Below are 26,028 nucleotides of genomic sequence, written 5' to 3' on the forward strand. Positions count from 1 at the left end.
AATTGTTTTTAATTAGAATCATAGAATCATAGAATCAAAGAGTTGGAAGAGACCTCCTGGGCCATCCAGTCCAACCCCCTGCCAAGAAGCAGGAATATTGCATTCAAATCACCCCTGACAGATGGCCATCCAGCCTCTGTTTAAAAGCTTCCAAAGAAGGAGCCTCCACCACACTCCAGGGCAGAGAGTTCCACTGCTGAACGGCTCTCACAATCAGGAAGTTCTTCCTCATGTTCAGATGGAATCTCCTCTCTTGTAGTTTGAAGCCATTGTTCCATTGCGTCCTAGTCTCCAGGGAAGCAGAAAACAAGCTTGCTCCCTCCTCCCTGTGGCTTCCTCTCACATATTTATACATGGCTATCATATCCCCTCTCAGCCTTCTCTTCTTCAGGCTAAACATGCCCAGCTCCTTAAGCTGCTCCTCATAGGGCTTGTTCTCCAGACCTTTTATCATTTTAGTCGCTCTCCTCTGGACACATTCCAGCTTGTCAATATCTCTCTTGAATTGTGGTGCCCAGAACTGGACACAATATTCCAGATGTGGTCTAACCAAAGCAGAATAGAGGGGTAGCATTACTTCCCTAGATCTAATTAACCCTCAAAGATCTCAAAACCGAGGCCATGCGCTCAGTGGAAGTGCATTCATGTGATAGTCCCAAGTCCAATGTGTCAGTGATCTAACCCAGGCATGGGCAAACTTTGGCCCTCCAGGTGTTTTGAACTTCAACTCCGACAGTTCCTGACAGTCCAAAACACCTGGAGGATCAAAGTTTGCCCATGCCTGATCTAACCACAGCTTAATAAACAGTTTTGTAAGAAAAATCAGGTGCCAAATGATAATCTGTACATTCAAAATTTAATAGATTTCTAAAAAGAGAAAACACATAAATTAGAGAGTTAGAAAGTCTTTCAGCAGAATTGGTGGGTTGGAATCAACATTCTGAAAATACAGCGCCCAAACAAAGCGGTTTTTCAGAAGCAGATGTGCTCTTTTATGCTACCTCTTGTGACATTTTAAGACATCCCACAAGGCTATATTTACATTCTTTCTTCACACCACTGAACTCCTGGTATAATTACAGAGCATTTTCATATTTCTCCCTCCCTTGATCACTGAAAAAGAAAAAGAAGCAAACGGGCGCACATGGGGCTATTTAGGATCCGATGGTCTTTGCATGATGGTTGCATTCTCAGCAAGAGTTGGGTCGTAGCATACAAATGATATACCGGTAATGGTTGCATTTCAACATATCGTTGGTGGCTTCCTGACTGATACTATTTTCCTATTATATTTTGTTTCCTACATATATGGTATTGCACTATATAACAAAAATTGAAATATTTTCTGTTCCTGGTTTGAAAGTGTTATTTCCTGTTTCACTGTGCAGTACTTATTTTGAAAGTAGTTGTTCTACTCCAGAGACTTCGCTTTTTGTGGCTGCCATTTTTTAGACTTTCTTTCAATGTGCTATTTTTAACCTTTCATATGCCATTTTTAACTTTTTGTGCAGACTGCAAACACAAACCTTTTCCATGTTTTATGATAGAACCAATTAGGAAATGACATTTAATAAATAATAATAATACTAAACTTTATTTATATCCCACCCTATCTCTCCAATGGGAACTCAAGGCGGTTCACAACATACAGCGGCAAACATTCAATGCAGTGAAGTGCAACCAATAGTAATATGACTACCATCAGCTAAACAATAACACAATAACATTTATAATACAGGAAGAAAGTGTTATAAGCGGAACAACTACCCGCTGGAGATGTTCTACCTGGAGTTCCTGCATTGAATGAAGAATATATCATGGCCCACGAGGCCCCTTACAACTGCTTGATTCTATAATCCATTGTTTTCTTGCCTCCTAAAGTGAATGCTTCAAGTCAAAATTCCTATCTGCTTGCTCTACTTCAGACTCAGATCAAGTGCTTGATCACAATGCTATAAATGGTTCATTGGATCATCATTCCTAATCTTTAGATCAGTGGGTCCCAATCTTTTTTTGACCAGGGACCACTTTGAACAGGCACCACTCTCCAACATTAGTACCAAAAGGGTTACGAATCAGTTTTTGGTCAACTTTAGATTTGTCACAAGAAATTCAATGTGCAAATTTGATAAATGTGAATTTAATATGATGTGTGGGAATGAATGGAAGAATGGAAGTTGTATGGATGGAGTTAATAATTTTGGGAACACCAGTATAATATTAAGGCCTGCAATGACTAACTACCTGCTTGTTGGACTTGCTAATGAGAAACTCTGATAAGAACTGGGACAGTGATAAAGGAAATGTTTGCAGCCTTCCTTATGTTAAGAAGGAAGTCAACATAAGATCAACACCAATCAAGAAGATCAACATCTGGCCAGGAAATTGAGATGGATCCAGGATGGAAGGTGTCTATCATTGATTTACAACTTTGGGACTACATCAACAGAATTTTCCTATAAAAGACTCAGACTAATAATGCTCAAATCGTGGCAGACCGAGGAGTCTGTTCCACCTGCCATGCTCTGCTCCATGGGAAGGACAGAGGTGGTGTATTTGGAGAGTGTCAGATATGCTATGGGAAAGCATGATTCTGGACACTTTGAGGCTTCTTTCTCAAGGGAAGAGGAAGAAGTGCGCTTCTGGAGTCTTGGATTTTGTGCAGGGAGTCAGGTTCTGCTGTATGGAAAACAGAGATCTGGTCCTTGGCACTGGAAAGAAGTTTTGGCATTTCAGCGTTCTGAAGTTATGGCATTATGGAAGTTATGGAACTATACATTGGTAGGCTGCAGGGTAGCAGGGTCTGGCCTAACAGGTGCTTCTCCAAGGAGGGAGAAAGGATATGGTAATATTTGGATGCATGTGGATGAATGTGTGTACATGTGTGCGAATGTTGACGGAAAATGTTATTCCCCTTTGTTTGTTTGTTAACCAATGTAATTGTAAATCCAATGTAGTTGCATAGAATCTGTATGTCTGTATGTCCAATGTCATTCTTTGTCTAAATGTTTTTCTGTAATCTAATATACCTTCTCACACTGGAAATTGCAATAAAAAGAACCTATGCTTTAAAATCATTGAAAAGTCATTCATGATAGATTCAGTTTGGTTATTTGGGGTGCTGATTCAGAAAATTGCATTGGATAGACCACATCAGCCCTAGTTTCTGATACAGAGGCTGCGTACCATATTTTAGTTCTTGCGGGCCACTGGTGGTCCATGGACTACACGTTGGGAACCACTGCTGTAAACCATGAGGGCCACAGGTCATGCTTGCTGGGGTATTTGGAGAGTTGCAGCATGATGTAGTGGTTTAAGCATTGGATTATGACTTTGAAGATCAAGCTTTGAACCTCTGTTCAGCCATGAAACCAGTGGAAGACCTTGAGCAAGTCGCACTCACACAGTTTCAGAGGAAGGCAAAGGCAAATCTCTTCTGGACCAATCTTGCCAATAAAAGTAACAAAGTTGCCTCAGGATTGCCATAGATTGGGAATGACTTCAAGGCACACAACAACATAAACAAAGACAAATAACGGAACTTTTCCTCATGCTCATGGACTTCATATAGCCACTTTGTTTCTTCTAGGATCCCGATCATACTTGGACTGCTTTGAGATGCTTTTTGTCGAGCCCAGTTGTCATTTTAAAAGATCATTTCTGCTTTTGCAAACCTTGTGTTCTCTCAAACATGACTCTACTTCCCTCTTGTTTCTCAGTAGACTTGTTTTACAATTTGGTGACATGACTGTTGGCACATATCACCTGAATTTGTTATTAGAGTGATCTAACTACTGTGCCATCAAGTCTGGCACATTAAAAAAATAGCCAGAGAAAACAGAAACAAGCTTGCTTTATACAGAGCATTATACACTGAAGCACTTTTTTAAAATGCTGAAATCACTTTCTCAGAGAGGAACTCGCATCATTCCCATGGGGACTCTTTCTTGCCACCTCTTTGTTCTCATTTCCTGTGCCCTTCCATGGTCCAGCACTGAATCTGAAATGGCATGCGTATGTGTGCATCACGGCAGCTCAGTGGACTACTTAAGGGGAACCCCCCTGCATTTTCTTGAGTCTGTCTGGAGGCTGTCTAGCCATAGATACTGTAATTCCTAGATTCGGTTCCCATCCACAGTCAGCTGATATTGTACCCAAAGTCCCATCTTTGAATTGGTTCCTGTAGTGGTTGTGCAGGTGCTTCAGAGTGAAACCAGTTTGTTTTAATCCACCTCCAAACTGAATTATCATGTGAAGCATGATAATGTATTGTTGAAGGCTTTCATGATTGGAATCATTGGGTTGTTGTAGGTTTTTTTGGGCTATATGGCCATGTTCTAGAGGCATTCCCTCCTGATGTTTCACCTGCATCTATGGCAAGCATCCTCAGAGGTAGTGAGGATGACAATGATATAATGATAATGATATCCAGGGAAATCAAAAGGAAAGGTTGAAGAGCTGGGGATGCTGGTTACCACCATTTGGATCAGTTGTCTCCCTTTCCCTAATGGCAGGACCAGCCCTGGACAAACAGTAGCTTTGCCTTCAGCTGGGGCACTTTATAGGTTGCAAAGATTTATTCTGTAACAAGACTATTAAGCAAGGCAAAAATCTTTTGAGTTTTACCAATGTTTTACTTTTCTTCTCTTTTTTTCATTTTTAATGTTCCAATGTGTACAGTGTAACCTGGAAACCTGGAATTCGCAGCCTTCCTCTCATCCAAACTACCCTGCCAGTCTGAATTACCCTGTCCTTCTGGTGTGCTTCCTTAGCCAAATGAAATAAGTCGTCAAACAAGAAAAAGTAAAAGAACAGCACGAAAGCTATTCAGCCGCAGTCCAAAACCCCTTGTCAAATTTTGCATTAAAGGGAGAGTCACAAAATAATTGCTGTGGCTGCTTCAGTGGTATAAATGAATAGCGTATATACTCATATATGCATCAATGTACAACCCTGACTTCCCACACTCCCACTGTTATATAACTTTTTATTTATTTTAGAGCAGTTTTGCAATTTCAGCTTTGAAAAACAAAAATATAGCTATGAAATAAATGGAAAATTGAGAGGTTGGGAATAGTAAGGGGGGGGGGGGAGGAGGATGCTCCAATATGAGAGGCGACAGGTACATTGTGGTGTTGCAAGCTATTGACTCTATTACTCACTTCCACCTCAAGGCAAGGAAGCCTCCTGAGTCCTGAACCAGTGCTTGACAGCTGTGATGAGCTGAATGAAGGCTAACAAACTGAAACTTAATCCAGACAAGACAGAGGTCCTCTTGGTTAGTCGTAAAGCCGATCAAGGTATAGGGTGGCAACCTGTGCTCGATAGGGTTACACTTCCCCCTGAGGACACAGGTCCGCAGTTTGGGGGTCATCCTAGGCTCAGCACTGAAGCTTGAAGCTCAGGTATTGGAGGTGGCTGGGAGGGCCTTTCCACAATTAAAACTTGTTTATTTATTTGTGGTATTTATATACCATCCTTTTCCATCCCAAAAGGGACTCTGAAGACATCCGGAAGCTTCAGTTAGTACAGAGATTTGCAGCCCTGTTTACAGGGGTGCAGGGCCGTAAGCAGAAAAATATTTTGGGGAGGGTTGAAAAAAAATTTTTTTGGGGGGGGGTGGAAATTTCGGGAGGGGGGTAGGATCACACTGAAGAAAAGAGCACAGCAGGGGGCAGAGCAGCCTTCAGTAGCCTGCAGCTCCGCCCCTGTCAACCACCTCCACCAAGTCTGGGCTCCTTAATGAGAGGATTCAACATCCCCCCCCCCCAACTTGGTTGCTTCGCTACATTGGCTATTGTTGCAAGTAATGACAATGTGAATAAATTGTCAATATTTGCTTGAGATAGTGCTTGCAGTTCTGGAGGGACTCTTAATTTTTTGCGTCTCATAGCCTTAGCATGGGGATTTGGTTAACCAGTTAAAATTCACGAGTAAACCAGTTTTTTTTTAACCTGAAAATTTTCAGGGGGGAGGGTATGAACCCCCCCCCCCCCCCGGCTACAGGCCTGCAAGGGTGGGTTGTATGACCCCCCCCCCCTTAAAGCAGCTTCATTGGCTACTAATTCGATACTGTGCCCAATTCAAAGTGCAGGTTATTACCTATAAAGCTCTGTATGGCTTGGGTCCTGCCTATTTACATGACCACATCTCTCCCTATGAACTTGTCCGGACTTTAATATCAACTGGGGAGGCCTTCCTCTCGGTCCCACCTCCCTCACAAGTGAGGTTGGTGGGGAGAGGGCCTTCTCAGTAGTGGCCCCTGAATTTAGAATGCTCTCTCCAGGAAAACAAAACAAGCACCCTCCTCACTAATCTTTAGGAAGGAGCTAAAATCTTGGCTATTTCAGCAAGCTTTTGGACATGGCTAGATTTTATTGGACACCATTAGACAGGATTTGGAATGATCATGAGATCTGGGTTGTTGTAGGTTTTTTCGGGCTATATGGCCATGGTCCAGAGAGGCATTCTCTCCTGATGTTTCGCCTGCATCTATGGCAAGCATCCTCAGAGGTAGTGAGGATGCTTGCCATAGATGCAGGCAAAACGTCAGGAGAGAATGCTGCTAGACCATGGCCATATAGCCTGAAAAAACCTACAACAACCCAGTGATTCTGGCCATGAAAGCCCCTTCGATGATCATGAGATCGTTAATTATAACTGCTGGAGAGTTTGATAATAGGAATTGCTGGCTAAACGGTGATATATAATTATTTTGCTTTTACAGGACAAAGTGCTTTTAATCTCTTTTTTATTAATACTTATTGTATTTTAAATTATACTAAATGATAATTGTTTTGTTATTGTTGCTTATCACGTATTGCTTATGTTTTTGTATTATTGCTTGTTGTAAGCCACTCTGAGTCCCTTCGGAGAGGGGACAGTGTATAAATAAAATACTATTATTGTTGTTGTTATCATTATCGCTATTGTTGTTGTTGTTGTTGTTGTACTTTGCTCCCAAAGAAGTGGAATGAATCTGTTCACTAAGGTAAGTGATTGGAACATTGTGGGATGGCAAACTATTGACAATGTATTGTCGAAGGCTTTCATGGCTGGAATCACTGGGTTGTTGTAGGTTTTTTTTGGGCTATATGGCCATGGTCTAGAGGCATTCTCTCCTGACGTTTCACCTGCATCTATGGCAAGCATCCTCAGAGGTAGTGACCTCACTACCTCTGAGGATGCTTGCCACAGATGCAGGTGAAACGTCAGGAGAGAATGCCTCTAGACCATGGCCATTTTGCCCGAAAAAACCTACAACAACCCTATTGACTATTTCACTTTGCTCCCATGAGACATTGAACTTCCATAAACTGTTCCTGATGACCATCATTCCAGGGAATGATAGGAAGTGGAGTCCAACACATTTGGGAGGCACTGGAATAGGAAAGGTTTTACCTATTGATAGCAAGGGATGGGAGAATTACAGGAGAAAGGCCAACCAGCAGCAAGATGCGCATGATGCTGTATGATAGGAACCATTGCCCAAAATCCAGCTTTAGTACCAGTTTGCTTTACTCCGGGAACACATGTAACCCTGAGGTCTCATGAGCTGTTCTTGTTCATCATTCAATGGAATGATAGGAAGTATAGTCCAACATTCCTGGAAGGAATTAGGTTGGGGAAGACAGTTGTGCACCACTTTGGTGATGGCATGATCCATCCTAAAGTAAAACACTTTTAAATCCCATTCAGTTCAGTGCCATGAACACAGCTTTCCTCTTTTAGTTGAAGAGCTCCTTTCAGTTTTGTTTTCCTTCCTTCCCTTATTTACCACCATTCTGTTCTGCTCCTTGATGGACAAGGCATTAATGTGGAATGACTGCAATGAAGTCTCTCCCAGCTTTTCAGACATAGAGATGTCTGGATTTCTAATGCAAACGAGAGAAGAATAAACAACTGAGAGCGAGAATTCTATGACCAGGTCTTCATTGAAAGGCTCTGAGTCACCCATTATTGGACAGAAATCTGGAAAGTTTTAAGCTCTGCTGGCTTTAGACATTTATAAAAGAGAGGTGTGTGGAAAGAGAGAGAGAGAGAATTCATTAAGAAAACAGCTGCACATTTGATCAGGCAGAATTTTGTGAATGATTATCACTCCATGTTCCAGCTCACTTACAAAGAATGAATGGTGGTTCACTGGAAAACTGTGCAGATTTAGAGAGCCACAGAACTTTGGGTTCCAAAAAAAAAAAAAAAAAAAACTAGGCAAGAAAGACCCTTGGACGAGCTTACCACAAATGAGCAACCTCCAAGGCATCCTCTTCTCAACAGCCCTGCTCAGGTCTTGCAAACCTAGGGCCATGGACTTCTTCATTAAGTGTATGGTCAACTTCCATTGGAAATAAAACAAATAAAACAACCACACAGTTGACCTTAAAGACCCAAAGATTCATATAAAGGTGTTGTAAAGAGGCCACCAATTTGTAAAGAAGGCACCAGTTTGTAAATGTTTGTAAAGGAGCCACCACTTTGTATGGACTTACTAAATTGATAACACAACTAATAGCTTGTAATATTGAATTGGTCTTTCTTCAATATGTAGCATGGCTTAACTTGAAAGTATTTGTTACAGAGACTTGGTTTTAGAAGAAACTGTAACAAGTTTATTGAAATATAGAAGAAGCTTGATGGTTTTGATGTTTCTTAGCTCTTAGAGGCACATTTCTTCAGAGGTTACATTTAACACATTTCATAAAACAACTCTTAAGAGAACTATTCCTTTTACTAAACAGGTTTTGAACTTATTTTCCTTCAAAATGTTTTTTTTTCTTTAAGAGATTTCTTCAGGCACAAGTTTATTCTTTCCTTATGTTATTTCTGTTGCAGTAAAGATTCTTATTAGGGTTCTCTCCCCCTTTTGCTCATACACTACTTACTATCCTAAATAAGTCAACTTGACCTATCTAAACTACACAGGCTAAAAGCCTAAACCCTCCTGATTCTCAACACCGTAGAATCAGCCTTTCCCTGTAGTTCTTAGACTACAGACTACCTTTCTGGTTCTCAACACACAACAGAACCAGCCTGCCCTGTAGTTCGCTGACTACAGACTAACTGTTTTAAAAGGGCTGCCCTGCCAAGTGGCAGTTGGCTCTGCCAGAGGCGTTCTTACCTGACGTTTCACCTGCATCTATGGTAAGTATCCTCAGAGGTAGTGAGGCCATTTTTTTTTGGAGGATGGAAACAGTGCATTCAATTTGATATGTGTAACAGGCTATTCTTGATACAGACTGTTGTTTGAGTTCCAGATAAACACATATGTATAACGTGTATTTTTATCCACTCCCTGGCCAAATATTCCCATCTTTATTCATCTGTCAAGTTTCCAAATGTATGTTTTTCTTGAGCTGTACAGTTTGAGTTCAAATGCATGCTAAAAAGCAATCCTTTGCTTTACTGTATTGTATATAGATTTGTGAATGTAAGGTTAATTAAAAATGTGTATACTTGAAAATATTTTTATTATGATATTGTCCAAAGCTCACTCTTCAGTATCTTTCATTTGTATTCTATCTTTGTAGATTTATAAAGATAGGCATTTTAGCAATTTTTATATCCACTATGAATCTTTAAAACTTGCTCAGTTTCAAAAACTATTTGAAGTTCAAGACTCAATGTGTAAGTGTCTTAACCTTTTCCCAACTTCAGAGCCACTAGTGCTGTTGGGTTGCAATTCCCATTATCCCAGTCCAAATGGTAGATAATCAAAAGTGATGAGAGCTATTTTTCAATAACACCCTGGGCCCTAAATTGGGTAAAAATTAAAGAGCATTGACCACTATGTAAAAAATATAGTTGGCCTCCTGTATCCATGGATTCTCCATCAATGGATTCAACAGCCCTTTGAATGCAACCATAAAGCTGATGAAAATGGCCCTCGATGAACATGAGTTTGACATCCCTGAATTAGGAGAACCACCACACAAGCTTTTTCTCCCACAATATTCCACCCATATAGTAAAAGGTCTTCAGAAGATCTTTAGAAGATTTGTTGACTTGGAATCCAACTGTGTGCCTGTCTGTGTCTTCAAGTCACCTGTCAATGTATGGTGGCCCCAATGAGTTTTATAAGGCTTGTTTTAAAACAAGGAATTCTTAGAGGTGGCTTTGTTGGTTTCTTCCTCTGAAATATACCACAAACACCTGATATTCATTAATATTATCCCATCTAAGCACAAACCAGGGCAGACTCTAATTAGCTTCCAAGATCAGATAGGACCTGGTGTCTTTCAGCTATTTTGGTCTCATGCTGGCATATCAATAAATAGATACATAGGGAGGCTGTTGTTTTGCTTTACTGAAACAAAAGTAAAGGTGAAGCAGTAGGAAAAGGAAAAGTCTACATTATTGGTGGATTAATTCATCAAGGAAGCCAGGAGTCTGAGTTTGCAACAATGGAACAGGGCAGCTGATGACCAGGACATTTGGAGCAATCTCACTACAGGTCAAAGTCAACTTTCCAGCCAATGTTGGGAGAGACAGTGCCAATCTCTAACAAAATAGCAAACAAGATTTAAACAAGAAAAAAAAACCAAGACAAGCTAAAACCACAGTTATTTTTCTGGTTACTGTGGTCTTAATTCCACTCAGATGAGCCACAGTTTGAAAAATGTCTCCGATGTTCTTAAAAGGAGATAAACAGGCGGTTCTTTTGGGAGTCAAAACCATGCCAAACAACACGGGTTCCTTTGATCCCACCAGAACCGGCTTTCACAAACAGATCTGCTGAGGCTGCTGTGTGTCGGAGGATGAGGCAGACGGGTTCAGCTTTCATGTTTCCTCTTTCTTTTGGGTAGGCTTTAAGAGTGCTGCTTATGAAGTCTAGTTCCTGAACACTTTGCAAATGGGACTGGAAATTCCCTGTGAAAAATAATCTCTGTCATTTAGGCCATTGTGGGGATTCACATCCACCTGAGTGAGTAATAGAAGCAGCCCCCTTCCCAAAAAGCATCCACGTAAAGATGTGGGAGCAATGCCATGCCAGGTGCCACAGACTGGGAACCACATTTGTGGCAGATACTTAGGGTGTATATATGTTGTAGAACTAATGCAGTTTGACACCATTTTAATTGCCATGGTTCAATGCTATGGTATGATTCTATGCTATGGGATGCTATTTGCATCTTCAGTAGAGGAGACTAAAACTTCAAGATTTCATAGCAATTAAAGTGGTGTCAAATGGCACTAATTCTGCCCCATGATTTAAACAGGGACACATACATCTAAGAGAGCAAAGGTTTTAATGAGGAAACAAAAAACATCCAATTAGATCAGTGCTTCTCAACCTTCTCAATGCCGCAACTCCTTAATACAGTTCCTCATGTTGTGTTAACCCACAACCATAACATTATTTTCATTGCTACTGTCATTTTGCTACTGTTATGAATCGTCATGTAAATGTCTGATATGCAGGATGCATTTGCATTCACTGGAGCAAATTTGGCACAAATACCCGATATGCCCACATTTGAATAATGGTAGAATTGGGAGTGGAGTTGATTTTGTCAATATGCCCAAATGTGAACACCGGTGAAGTTAATGAAAATAGACTTAACATTTGGGAATTGTAGTTGCTGGGTGTAACGAGGCCACTAATTTGTGAAGAGTTTGTAAAGGAGCCACCACTTTGTAAGAGTTTATTAATTTGATAGCGTAGCTAATAGCTAGTGATATTGACTTGGTCTTTCTTTAATGTGTAGCATGACTTAACTTGGAAAGGAATTGTAACACAGACCAGGCTTTAGGAAAAACAGTAACAAATTTATTGAAATGTAGAAGGAGCGTGATAGTTTCAATGTTTCTTACTCTTAGAGGCACATATCTTCAAAGGTTACATTTATAACATTCCTTAAACAACTCTGGAAAGGACTCTTCCTTCCACTAAACAGGTTTCAAACTTATTTTTCTTCAAACTGTGTTTCTTTCCTTAATAGTTTACTTCAGTTACAAGCTTATTCTTTCTTTGTGATGTTTCTGTTGCAATAGAGATTCTCACTGGGTTTCTGTCACCCTTCCTCTCATACACTAACTATTAATATAAATAAGTCAACTCGACTTGTTTAAACTACTCAGGCTGCGAATTCGCAGACTGTAGACTAACTTACTGGTTCTCCACACACACACTAGAACTAGCCTCTCCTGTAGTTCGCTGACTACAGACTAACTGTTTTAAAATGGCTGCCCTGCCAAGTGGCAGTTGGCTCTGCCCCTGTTTCCATGGTAACCCAGCTCAACATGAGCTGAGCTGGCTACCATCCCCTCATTTATGCTACTCTAAATACTTACTTCTCTAAACACCTATCTATAACTACATAACAGTAGATTAAAGTTTACACTTCACCACACTGGGATTTATAGTTCACCTACAATCAAAGAGCGTTCTGAACCCCACTGATAGAATTGGGCCAAACTTCCCACACAGAACCCCCAGGACCAACAGAAAATACTGTGTTTTCTGGTGGTCTTTGGTGATCCCTCTGAAACCCCCTTGTGACACCCCCCCCCCCCAAAGTTCCAACTTCCAGGTTGAGAAACACTTAATTAGATAGATCTTCTTAAAAGCTGAAAAAGCTACTTGCTTTGTAAAACTGTGCAAAGAAACAGTTTAATTCTTTTATCTCAGGAAAGTCCCTGTAGATATCTGTGAAGTGTATGTCCGCATTCATCTACCCAGTTTTATTTACAGGCTATAGATGTTATTGTTTGGCTTTGACTTTTGGCGACTGTACGAATGAGGAACCTCCATGAATCCTCAAGTACCCAGCTTAGTCTTGGAAATCCAAGACCGTGGCTTCTTTAACTGTAGTAATTTACCTGTAAAGAGGTCTTCCTCTTTTTGTATTGTCTTCTGCTTTTCTCAGCCTTGTTCTCTTTCCCTATGAATCATGTGGTCTCACAATACGCCCTCAATTTTCCCAAGAGAGAGTGTACATGACCCTCACGAAAACAGAAAAGCCACAAATATAAGAATGGTGTTTAAACCCGAGAGAATACTCCTATTTGTCTTTTAGATGGTGCATGGTATGTGTCATCTGAAAATTATCCGCCAGCATCACGTTTCTTCACTGTTCAGCAAACGCTGGGGTGATCACAGTTTTATCACTCCATCCTGTCATAACCTCATCTGCTGAGGATGATGCTCTTCACCTTAATCTGAGTCTTCTATTCCTCCATTCAGATGTATATATTAGGATGGTAGTGGATGGATTTCTCAATAGCTCCTTTTACTTGTAAACTATAATTCCCAAGGCTGATATAATAAAGCCCATGTGAGGGGCATGATTATTGTGTTGCACCAAAATCATGTCAATGTGAAAAAACTTTCAGAAAACAACTGAGCTTCATAGGGAATGTCTTGCTATCTAGACCAGGGCCTCTTAATTTTTTTCCAGTTGCGACCGCTTTCTGCCTAATAGATGTTGACACCAAGAACTGGGAAGTCCTGGACCTTGAGTGCTCTAGCTGGAGGTTAGCTGTGACCAGAAGTGCTGTAGAATTTGAAGAGACACAAATGGAGGGTGAAAGAGAGAAACGTGCCAAGAGGAAGGCGCATCAAGCCAACCCCACCTGGAAACCGATGCCCTCACTGCGAGAGAATATGTGGGTCAAGAATAGGGCTCCACAGTCACCTATGTACCCACCGCTAAGACACTGCACTTGGAGGACAATCTTATTCGGACAATGAGGGATTGCTTAAGTAAGTAAGTAATAGATGGTGACATGATCCTAGGTATATAGATATATAAATAGGTGAAAAAAGCAAACATTTACTGCAAGTCTTGCTAAAGAGATTGATTTTCCTTTTTGTGTACTACAGCTGAGGCATTTTCTGCGGAGTGCAGTGAAAATGCTGCACATTGTTGTTATTGGATTTGTATAAATGGGCAATGTTCAGAAACTTTTTACTATTGCTAATTTTTTGTAACCCCAACATTGAGCTAAAGGACCCCATTTGGGGCCCACAGTATAAAAAGAAGCAGTGCTGTAGTCATTGTTGGACATCTACAAGCCTTCATGCATGATGAAGGAGGAGTAGCCCAACCATATTCCAAGGACCACATGTTTTCCAGATCTGCTATAGAGACACAAGTTGGAAGCTTTTAAACAGAGGCTGGATGGCCATCTGTCAGGGGTGATTTGAATGCAACATTCCTGCTTCTTGGCAGGGGGTTGGACTGGATGGCCCATGAGGTCTCTTCCAACTCTTTGATTCTACGATTCTATGATTCTAAGTTCTACGTTCTGACGAATACAGATAGTGTGGATAACTGTCATGCTCTTTTGGGCATTTCAAGAAACAAAGTCATTTTTAAATTGTTTTGAAGTTTTATTGAGTTTTGTGCTTACAATCGGATATTCAACAGATTTGATTCGCTGGGCAGGACCATATCTATACCATTTTGGATTTCACCTGTCTCATATGACACTAACCATATCTCATAGTAATGTAATCGAGTGCAAAAATGCCATTATGCTACAACTAGATGATTCACCCATTTGGGGCAGAATAACTTGATCCAAAACCAGATGGAAGTGCTGCATCTTATTTGCTATAGGCCACTTTGTCTTCTGGGGGTTTCATTGGAGTCGTTTTAGAAGCGGATGCCTCAGCAGGTTCATCCCTGGGGTTGCTTACAGCAGGCTGCTCTCTTCCGCCTGAAACCATAGTACAAACAAGATGCGTCATACAGGGAAAGTTCATGCAAATAATCATTTAAGGCAGCAGCTTCCACCCAATAGGCTCCCCTAATTATTCTCACACATTAGTCTGGTAGGCAGCTGTCTGGGAACACTCCTGAGGATTAATTCTTATTTAATATCCTGCTACAGATAGATGCTACATTGCTTAATGTTAATTCAATTAGCTGTGAGTCTGTTGCCAGTGAATTCCAAGCAAAAGAATGTGATGCAACTATTCAATTTTGATACAGCTGGATGATTTCAGTATCTTTAGTATGACTTCAAAATTTTCACAGCAAACTTCCGCAGAATGTGTTGCTCAGGAAGAATTTGGGGCGTTCAAAGTTTTGGTAATTTTTATAAAAACAGACTAACAAAGGGTTGTTGTAGGTTTTTTCAAGCTATATGGCCATGTTCTAGAGGCATTTCTCCTGACGTTTCGCCTGCATCTATGGCAAGCATCTTCAGAAGTAGTGAGGTCTGCTGGAACTAGGAAAAAGGGTTTATATATCTGTGGAATGACCAGGGAGGGACAAAGGACTCTTGTCTGCAGTGCCTTTCATGTTCCTTTCATGTCAAGGAACATGAAAGGCACTGCAGACTACTTCAACCAGAGAAGTCAGCCATAGCAGAGCACCTGATGAACCAACCTGGACACAGCGTATTATTCGAGAACACAGAAATGCTGGATCACTCCAACAACCACCATGTCAGACTACACAGAGAAGCCATTGAAATCCACAAGCATGTGGACAATTTCAACAGAAAGGAGGAAACCATGAAAATGAACAAAATCTGGCTACCAGTATTAAAAAAACTCTAAAATTGCAACAGCACAACAACAGAGAGGAAACAAACAAGGACATCTAATAACCTCTCAACAAAAGATTGCTCCAGGCACTGCCAGGCAATCAAATGCTAATCAAGGTGGTCAGTTGAAACATTAACACCTAGCTCCAGCAAACAAGAGTCCTTTGTCCCACCCTGGTCATTCCACAGATATATAAACCCTTTTTCCTAGTTCCAACAGACCTCACTACCTCTGATTATGCTTGCCATAGATGCAGGTGAAACGTCAGGAGAAATGCCTCTAGAACATGGCCATATAGCCCGAAAAAACCTACAACAACCCAGTGATTCTAGTCATGAAAGCCTTTGACAAGACTAACAAAGGATTACCCACTAAGTTATTTTAAAAAACAAATGCACATACAATGGGCCTTCCATTTTTGCAGGGATTTAAGTGCAGAGGACCACTGCAAATGTAAAAAAAAAAATTGTGAATAAAAAAACCCACAATTTTTTAAACTAAAATAATGCCTCTCTAAGAAGCCCTAGATCCTCCAAAGTGATTCTATGGCTTGTTGGAAGTTGACAATCGGGTAACATTGGAAAACTTAAAGAGGTAATGCTTTAGAATGGGGAGTGGGTGAGATAAAAGCTAGGAAACTTTTATTTCAATGCTGAAATGGGGAAGAAAAAATGGCCATTTAAAATGGCCCAGTGGGATTGATTCCATGGCCTACGATATTTGACAGGTGAAGATAACTTTCTTGTCATGTCACATTTTGGGATGACAAGAAAGGTAGAATCCCTTCCAAATCTGGAGTGTTTTTGGTATGAGACTCAACACCAGGGGCCTAATGTTCCCCACTCCATGAGATACAAAATCCTAAAGCCGCACATTAAAAAAAAATGATTCATGAACTTACATCTTGCTGACATCTTGAGTGTTTTGATATAATCAGACCAGAAGGAACATTCTGCCTTTTTCAGCCCTTTCTGGTTCTTCAAAGAAGCAGTAAATTCTTTATAATTGTCTCTGCCAGTGTCTGCTTGAAACATAGGCCAGGGCGATGCAATTCCAACCACTTTTCTGGAGAATTTATAAGGGCCATTTGGGTTTCTAGAAAAGGAAATGGAAATGAATGTCTTATGATTTAGCCAGCCTCCAACATCAACAACTTATGCAACAACTATTACGACATTAAAGAGTATAAGCGGCATATGTTTTCATTCTTTGCACTACTAGGGTGTATCTACACTATAGAAATAATGGAGACTATGTTGTTTTCCAGATGTGGCCTAAAGGCACCAGACCCTGTCTGGCCTTAGAACCTAAGCAGGGTCAACTGTGGTTAGTACATGGATGGGAGATCCCCAGATGTGGTTGGATTCCAACTCACAACAACCCTATGCAGCATAGCTAATGGTAACAAATCCTAGATAACATCTGGAAGGATATAGGACTCGTAACCATGCTTTTGATGCACTTTGAGGTTTCTTCCAATTACGTAATTCCAGGATACATCCAACCAATGTAATCACTAGACCTAAAAGGAATGTTTGGGGGAAACCACTGTAATTCCACCATGACAAATATGGGATTTTGGAAAAATTCCTTTTGGAATTTGAATGTGTAATGAGACTCAAAGATATATGAACTGGGGTGATTGCCTCTTCTTCATCTGGTTCTTGTCAACAGCCTCAAGGGATGTCTACTTTCTTTCTTCTCTTGAACTTCCTCCAATTAGTTTCATTTGTTCCACTTCACTCGAAAGCACTAACAGTACTGAAACATTTCATCTATGCTCATTGAAAGCTGAGGTTTAATGATTTTGCAATGTCCTACAAGACCTTTTGATGCTTCCAGAGAACTTGCAATGCTGGGTCTTTTCACACGACAAAGTCAGTTCTTTAAAACACTAGTTTTAATTCAGGGGTGGACAACTATGGAGGAGAGTGTGGGGTCACCTCCATAGGGTCTTTTAGAGCTATTTTGCCCACAACATTTTAGCATTTTTCTCTACGGAGGTCTGGAGGCTTTGTGGGTCACTGACCTCAAAGTTCTGCTTGTGACCAATGGGTCACACAATGCTCACCTGTTTTAATTGGTGAGGACAAAAAACACTGGATCCAGATGTTGCTATACTTAGTGTAGATCACTGAAATTGGCCATCCTCATATTGCTCATGGCTAACCAAAATGTTTTGGGTTTCAATGAGTGTAGTCCAATTATGATGAAGACTGGCTCCAACATCCACAAATGTGAAACTGATCAGAACAATGGCTAATTAATATCTGATTATCTGATACGATTTTAATAAAGATTTCAAATTTGGAGGAAGCCTCTCTGTAAAAGTGTATCAGTTCTACTTTTGATCCTCTGACTTTACTTTCTCCCTGCATATATGTCCACTGGTATCACTTGAAAAGTTCTTTCCAGGTGGTTACATCAGAGTTTTCTATCGAAGTGAATGCACTTGGCATGAAGTTGGAGTTTTTTTTTTGTCATGTCAGGAGCGACCTAAGAAACTACAAGTCGCTTCTGGTGTGAGAGAATTGGCCGTCTGCAAGGACGTTGCCCTGGGGACACCCGGATGAGTTTTGATGTTTTTATCATCCTTGTGGGAGGCTTCTCTCATGTCCCCGCATGAGGAGCTGGAGCTGATAGAGGGAGCTCATCTGCCTCTCCCCGGATTCAAACCTGCGATCTGTTGGTCTTCAGTCCTGCCAGCACAGGGGTTTAACCCACTGTGCCACTGGGGGCTCCATGAAGTTGGTTGCATGCTAAAGAGATGCACAAATAAAGAGTTGGTAAAGGAGCTTTGCAGAGCATATAAAGCTCATCATGAAGCCTTTTGGATTACGACACAGAGAACCATGTAATACACACCCAGATTTTATAAAGTTGGCAAAATACTGCATTATGGTTAAGGAGAGGGTCTTCTCTTCTAGAGGGTACCGATTTTCATACTCAGGATGGAAAGGCAGCCCAAATGCATACTGGACATCAGGCAAGAACTCTAGGCTTAAACTGAAAAGAAAAGAAAGACATCGAGCCAAGATGAAAAAAAGCTGAGAGCCAGCATGATATAGTGCAGGGGTCCCCAAACTAAGGAACGTCAACCAGATTCGGCCCTCCAAGGTCATTAACCGAGCCCCCACCTTGAACTTTAGTTTTAGGGTCACCCTAAATCTGAAATAGCTTGAAGGCACACAACAACAATAATCCCAATCAGCTTTACTATCTCAGCAGGCCCACACCTCCCATTGAAATACTGGTAAGTTTATGTTGGTTAAAATTGTTCTTAGTTCTAAATAGTGTATTGTTATCTCATGGGTTTCTCAGAAACACCTCTGTAGGAATCTCTAGGTTCTCCAATGGAATTCTTGGAAAACTTTTGGTGTTGTGCTGAAGAACCTAGGATTCCTAAAGAGGTGCTGCTCTCTCTAAAAATAGGTTTTTGGTTGCAGTTCTTCACTTTTGTGGAAGCCCATACCCATTATTATTATTATTATTATTATTATTATTATTATTATTATTATCTTTATTTGTACCCCGCTTGCATCTCCCGAAGGACTCGATGCGGCTCACAAAGGCCAAGGCCTCAATAAAAACAACAACATAATAATACACATGACATTATAAAGCAAATAAAAAAAATTAAGCAAAACAGTAAACAAAAACAATACATCATAACACAATAAAACTAGGGCCGGGCCAAATGTAATGGGTACAGATTAAAAGTGCTGAGTATGACAGGTGAAATATAGGATTTAGGGTGAGTGCAATGTGCAGATAATCTTAAATCTCTGATAAAGTGCTTCTGGGACATAATGCTGGGTTTCCTATTCTGGAAAGGCACACCGGAACAGCTAGGTCTTCAAACTCTTCCTAATCCCCACAAATGTTGTGGGCTGACTGCATCTTAATAACAATAGCAGCAGCAACAGCAACAACAATGTGCACACATTATTTTCTGATGCATCACACGTGTCTGACGTGTGATCCAATACAACAGCCAGCAGAGTGATCTTGTTTGCTGTGTACTAATCTTGTTGTGTTTCAAATAATAATAATAATAATAATAATAATAATAATAATAGCAACAATTTTATTTTTGTACCCCGCCTCCATCTCCCTGAAGAGACTTGGGGCGGCTTACATGGGGACAAGCCTGATCAACATAGTTAAAATAACACAATTAAAATTAATAAAAACAGCAACAAGTGAAATAAAACCACAACGGTTAATCCTTGAACTAGGTAGCAATGGCAAAATTCATTCACTGAGAATCATTATAATTTTTTTTGCATTATTTATTGCATTAAAGCATATCTATCCCATCTTTTATTGCAGCATCTAAGGCAGTGGTTCTCAACCTTTTTTTGACCAGGGACCACTTGACCAGGGGCAACTCTCCAACATTACTACCAAAAGGGTTACGAATCAGTTTTGGTCAACTTTAGATTCAGTTTAGTTATTTGGGGTGCTGATTCAGAAAACTACATTGGATAGACCACATCAGCTCTAGTTTCTGATACAGGACTTATGCCATCCAGAAGTCGCCATCTGCTCGCCCACAGAAAAACATATTTAATAATTTAATAATCTAGAGCCGCAGACCTTATTGGGAACCACTGATCTAAGGGAAACATACAATATCAAACAATTTCAAACCCCTGGTGTGGATACTGGCCTTGGGATTTTCAAATATAGCAAAAATGTCTCTCTTTGGTTACTTTTCTCCAGCAGAAAGAAGACATTGCCACATACCACACCCTTTGCATTCAAAGAACTGTACATTCCTACAAAGATTTCCCATGAAACACAGAACAATTTTGGCCTCCCTGTCCTCTGACCCATCTTAAAACTTCCGCAATACATTGCATATGGAAAGGGAGATATTTACTAGCAGTTGACCAAACAGACAAGAGAGAGCTGAAATAAGATTAAAGCATACTTTTCCATCCTCTGGATGTTTAGACAAGGATTAAACTGGATCAGAGCTCAATCATTTTGCTTTGACAATAACATCCTTGCTTCTCCCCTCTACATTACCACAATTGTTGCCATAAATATTGCTTTTAAAGGAGCACGGATTTTGAGGGGAGAAGAGGTTAGAGAATGCATCCCCCAGCAATAAGTCTGCTAAGTTCACCGAAGGATAACTTTCCGCCAGAGCCTGGAAAAGATATTTCTTGAGACAATAACTCCCCAGACATCCCAACCAATATGCACACTATGTTATGTGGTCCAAAACATACTTCCAAGGTCTGCTCTTTTGGGTAATGTAGTTGGTCTTCTATTTATTTATTTATTTTGCATGTTAGCTTTTGCGGTCATGATTATTGGTCAAGAATATGATCATAAGGTCATACTGGAAGACCTAGAGATTCCTAGGGAGTAGGTTCTCCAATCCAAGGTTTTAAAACAGAGTCTGGTTGACCATCTGTCAAAATGCATGGATGTATATTCCTGCATAGCAGAATGAGGTTGGACTGGATGGGCACTCTTCCAACTCTATGATTGTATGATCCTTTTGCTTATTGATATTCCAGACTAATATGGCTATGTCTTTGAGTTCTTGCAAGATTATTTCACCCTCGATTTCACTATTTGGACATCAGTGGTCAGCATTTCCAGTGAATAAATCTCAACCTCCTCATAAGCAATTAATTTTCCTTTCTGGTCTGCACAATGTTTCCAAACCTCATTGTCTAGCATTGTATGAGCTCATTTTAAGCTCTTTGTTGTCTGCATTTTAGCTGCCCTGTGTGAATAGTTTTGGTTTTAGCTACCAAAAAAAAAAAAGTTGAATGCATTGGGAAAAAGAAGTTGAATGCATTGCCTCAGGGGCCAGTTATGTTGGTCACCTCCATTCTTCCACCCAGGCGTTCAGAAAGGTCAGAAGTGCCACCAAGGCAGATAGATAGAGGGCTTCTCCTCTTAAGCTACTCTCTTGTCTTTTGCTACTCAATTCAGAGAAAGGGGTGTTTTCATTTTTTAGTACTGTTCTATTATCCAGGTGGAGGCCACTGGGGGCGCTAGAGAGAGAAGTATAGCCCATCTTATGGTGTGTGTGTGTGTGTGCGGGTGGTGGGGGGAGTTATTCTCCCTCCCACTTCCCATATCACAAATGAGGGGCTTTTTTTCCACAAAGGGGACATTGGCAGGGGTAATTACAGGAAAACAGGGGGAAATGGTTTTCTTCCTTCAACCCATGCTCCATCCCCATAAAATGAATTATCATTCTCTCTCTAGCACCTCCTAGTGGCAGATAACAGAACAGTATGTATATGTACGTTGTTGTTCATTCGTTCAGTCGTTTCCAACTCTTCGTGACTTCATGGACCAGTCCACACCAGAACTCCCTGTCAGTCATCACCACCCCCAGCTCCTTCAAGGTCAATCCAGTCACTTCAAGGATGCCATCCATCCATCTTGCCCTTGGTCGCCCTCTCTTCCTTTTTCCTTCCATTTTCCCCAGCATAATTGTCTTCTCTAAGCTTTCCTTTCTTCTCATGATGTGGCCAAAGTACTTCATCTTTGCCTCTAATATCCTTCCCTCCAATGTATATGTATATGTATATATGAGTTACAACAGACTGGTTCGAGAATGGGAAAGGAGTATGGCAGGGATACATACCGTACCATTCAACTACCATTGTGTGCAGATGTGTGGGGCTTGATAAATCCAAGGCTGGAGTTAAAATTTCTGGATGAAACATTAACAACCTTACATATGCAGATGATACCACTTTGATGGCTGAAAGCGAGAAGGAGCTGAGGAGACTTCTAACCAAGGTGAAAGAAGTTCAAAAGCTGGGTTGCAGTTCAACATAAAAAATCAAGATTATGGCAACCAGACTGATTGATAACTGGTAAATAGAAGGAGAAAATGTGGAGGCAGTGACAGACTGCAGCCAGGAAATCAGAAGACATTTACTATTTGGGAAGAGAGCAATAAAATAGTGAAGAGTTGAGACATCACACTGGCAACGAAGATCCGCATAGTTAAAGCAATGGTATTCCCCATAGTAACCTATGGATGTGAGAGCTGGACCTTAGGGAAGGCTGAATGAAGGAAGAAATACGCTTTTGAACTGTGGTGTTGGAGGAAAATGCTGAGAGTGTTTTGGGCTGTGAGAAGACCAAACCAGTCCATACTCCAGGAATAATGCCCGACTGTTCATTGGAGGGAAGGCTATTAGAGGTAAAAATTAAGTACTTTGGCCATATTATGAGAAAACAGGAAGTCTTGAAGAAGAGAATGATTCTGGGGAAAATGGAAGGAAAAAGAAAGAGGGAAAGTTGGATGGATGGTATCCTTGAAGTGACTGACTTGACCTTGAAGGAGCTGGGGGTGGCGATAGCTGACAGGGATCTCTGGCGTGGGCTTGTCCATGAGGTCACCAAGAGTCGGAAGCAACTGAACAAATAAACAATGAATAAACAACAACAAAAATACAGTTATTACATTGGCCCATGGAAAAGATTTCTGGTTGATTTTTGACAAAATTTTCTAGATTTCTATTTGAGTATATCGGGAAGTTTTTTTCCTTTAGCTTAATTAATGAGGCCAGCCAAAAGATGTAGACTGTCAATAAAATAAGGTAATAAATGATGCCTTATTTCTAATAACTCCAAGCGTCCTTCAGGCAGAATAAAGACATTCAAGAGACAGAGGATTTCAGCTGTTCACATTTAGGAGATCCCTTGATCTCTGCTGTATGTGATTTCCGATGCAAAAGGTTATAATGTCTAGCCGCCTTTTTGGTTACTGATATCCAGACCACAGAACCATACGTGAGGGAGGCACCTTGGCCTCCTTTGAAATATGTGAATGGAATTTATTTGATATCCTTTGAAGAAAGCTCTTTCCTTTTACATGTACTTGCAAGTTTGTCTAAGTTTCCTGGTGATATATTAAGCAAATGATGAAAAGAGAGCATGTAACCCTTCTTGTTTCCTGAGTTGCTTTGCATTGGATTTTACAAAAAAATTGCACTTGCAAAAGAACGTCCTGCGCTGACAAGATGCTTGAAGCAAATGTTAGATGAATTCTACTTGATATACAAGGCTACAATTGGGGAGGAGGCTTCCTGTTTCATGCTCCTAGAATCATAGAATCATAGAATCAAAGAGTTGGAAGAGACCTCATGGGCCATCCAGTCCAACCCCCTGCCAAGAAGCAGGAATATTGCATTCAAATCACCCCTGACAGATGGCCATCCAGCCTCTGTTTAAAAGCTTCCAAAGAAGGAGCCTCCACCACACTCTGGGGCAGAGAGTTCCACTGCTGAACGGCTCTCACAGTCAGGAGAGCCGTTCAGCAGTGGAACTCTCTGCCCCGGAGTGTGGTGGAGGCTCCTGAAGAAACGGAAGACATGAAAGAAATGGTAGAAATGGTAGAAACAAATTCTGTTCACAACCCTAATAGCAAACCTCATCTGAATAAATCTTGCCAAGAAAACCCAAGGGTAGGGTTGCTTGAAGTTAGTAAACATAGAATCTGATGGACCGAACTATGTGTTCCAAATCAACACTTTCTCTTTATGTGGATTAGTTTGTAAATGAAATGGATTAGTTCTTACCTGGCCACAGAGGAGCTTTCTGGCACATGGTACATGAAGACATTGCCTCGGTCTTGATCCACCCAGTGTTTGGCCATGTCAATTGTGGGGCAAATGATGAAGTGGTCCCTGGAGAGTAAAACACCAGAGAAAGTGATGTTATCACCTAGGAAAAAAAGGTATGTGTAATGAAGAAGGAAAAAGATCTTGAGCATCCTTTTGCTTTGGAATAGAGACCTAGTATACTAGGAGGTTACATCATATCTTTCTGATGGGAAAGTCTATTTAAAGTTTGAAGGGAAATACGTTGATTGGGAAGTCTGACTTGGTCACGGTAGTCCACACTCTGGTTACATCCCGTATAGACTACTGCAACGCTCTCTACGTGGGGTTGCCTTTGAAGACTGTCCGGAAGCTTCAAATGTTCCAATGCTCGGCAGCCAGGTTATTAACAGGAGTGGCACTCAGGGAGCATACTACTCCTCTGTCGCGCCAGCTCCACTGGTTGCCAGTTTGCTACCGGACACAATTCAAAGTGCTGGCTTTAGCCTATAAAGCCCTAAATGGTTCTGGCCCAACTTACCTGTCCGAATGCATCTCCTCCTATGAACCAGCTAGGATGTTAAGATCGTCTGAGGAGGCCCTGCTCTCGGTCCCACCTGCATCACAAGTACGGTTGGTGGGGACAAGAGACAGGGCCTTCTCAGTGGTGGCCCCTCAGCTATGGAACGCCCTTCCTACAGAAATTAGATCGGCCCCCTCCCTGTTAGCATTTCAGAGGAAATTGAAGACCTGGTTGTTCGAGCAGGCATTTGAATAGGCAGTGTAACTATTATAGAAATATGGAACAATTGGATGATGAGACCGGATCCTGATTTTAACTATGAGACGATATGGTATGCTTGATGCTTATTGATTGTTATAATGTTATTCTTTTAAATTGTTCTCAACTGTTTTTTATCATGTTTTAAGTATTGTATTTGCTGTTGTGAACTGCTCTGAGTCGCCCGAGGGCTGAGAAGAGCGGTATACAAATATAGTAAATAAATAAATAAGTCCAATGGTTTTCATGGAAGAAGAAAGGGCCCGTAGAAGCTAATCTGGGAAATGGGGAAAAGGATGAGGAGACTGTAAGGGAACCCACTACCACTTGGAGAGCCACACACTCTCAGCAGAACCTGTAAATCCCGTGATAGGGGTTTAACCTTAAGGTCTCCTTAAGTTGGAAATGACGTGAAGGCACACTAAAACACAGAGGTTCGTTGCAGAAATAAAGTCCTGCTGTTGTTGTCACTATTTTTAGGATGGACTCAGTTTCAAAAAAGAGCTCTCCAACAAAAAAAAAAAGTTCAGGAAGGGATTGTTTATTTTTCCTCTTGATTCTGGGGAATCTACAGAATGGACTTGGCTGAATTGTCCATTCTGTAGATTCCCTTTCCTTTTGGCATTCAAAATACTATAGTGCACATCACAGAAGGCATGCACGTGTGCAATTATTTGATGTGAAACGAGTGTTGGGGAGGGAAAAAGATCTTCACCAATTTCCCACCATTAGCCTCGCTAGTTACTCTCTTAATTAGAAAGTGGTATAAAGGCTCTGTTGCACATCACGGCACAAAACATGTATCTAGAATTAGATCGCCACAGTTTTGCCTTTGACTCATTGGTGGTTATTATGAGACAGTTATTAATTCTTTAGTGTGGCCTTCTGCCTGCCTGCAATATAGGTTTGACTATAGACTATAGCTCCCATCATCCACATACATTACAGGATGGATAGGAACTATGATCCAACATATCTTGGAGGTGGAATGGGATCCAAGGTTGCGGAAGCTTTGCTCCAGTCTCAACTTTATTTTTTCTGGGTTGTTGTAGGTTTTTCGGGCTGTATGGCCATGTTCTAAAAGCATTCTCTCCTGACATTTTGCCTACATCTATGGCAAGCATCCTCAAAGGTTGTGAGGTCTATTTTTTTTCTTTTCC

At 40.9% G+C, this 26,028-nt stretch overlaps 1 protein-coding gene across 1 annotated transcript in view; it reads right to left on the reverse strand.

Moving 5' to 3' along the window:
* Nucleotides 1-14,335: 14,335 nt before the first annotated feature.
* The window catches only part of TG (thyroglobulin), a 197,148-nt gene continuing 185,455 nt past the window's right edge, over nucleotides 14,336-26,028 (reverse strand). The window contains exons 45-48 of the mRNA XM_067467011.1: nucleotides 24,067-24,174; nucleotides 18,362-18,502; nucleotides 16,398-16,591; nucleotides 14,336-14,661 (exon numbers count right to left, since the gene is read on the reverse strand). Of these exons, the coding sequence (XP_067323112.1) occupies nucleotides 14,549-14,661; nucleotides 16,398-16,591; nucleotides 18,362-18,502; nucleotides 24,067-24,174 (556 nt within the window). The 3' untranslated portion in view covers nucleotides 14,336-14,548. The remainder of the gene's footprint in view (nucleotides 14,662-16,397; nucleotides 16,592-18,361; nucleotides 18,503-24,066; nucleotides 24,175-26,028) is intronic.

The sequence above is a fragment of the Anolis sagrei genome, chromosome 4, assembly GCF_037176765.1.
Source record: "Anolis sagrei isolate rAnoSag1 chromosome 4, rAnoSag1.mat, whole genome shotgun sequence".
Lineage (NCBI taxonomy): Eukaryota > Metazoa > Chordata > Lepidosauria > Squamata > Dactyloidae > Anolis > Anolis sagrei.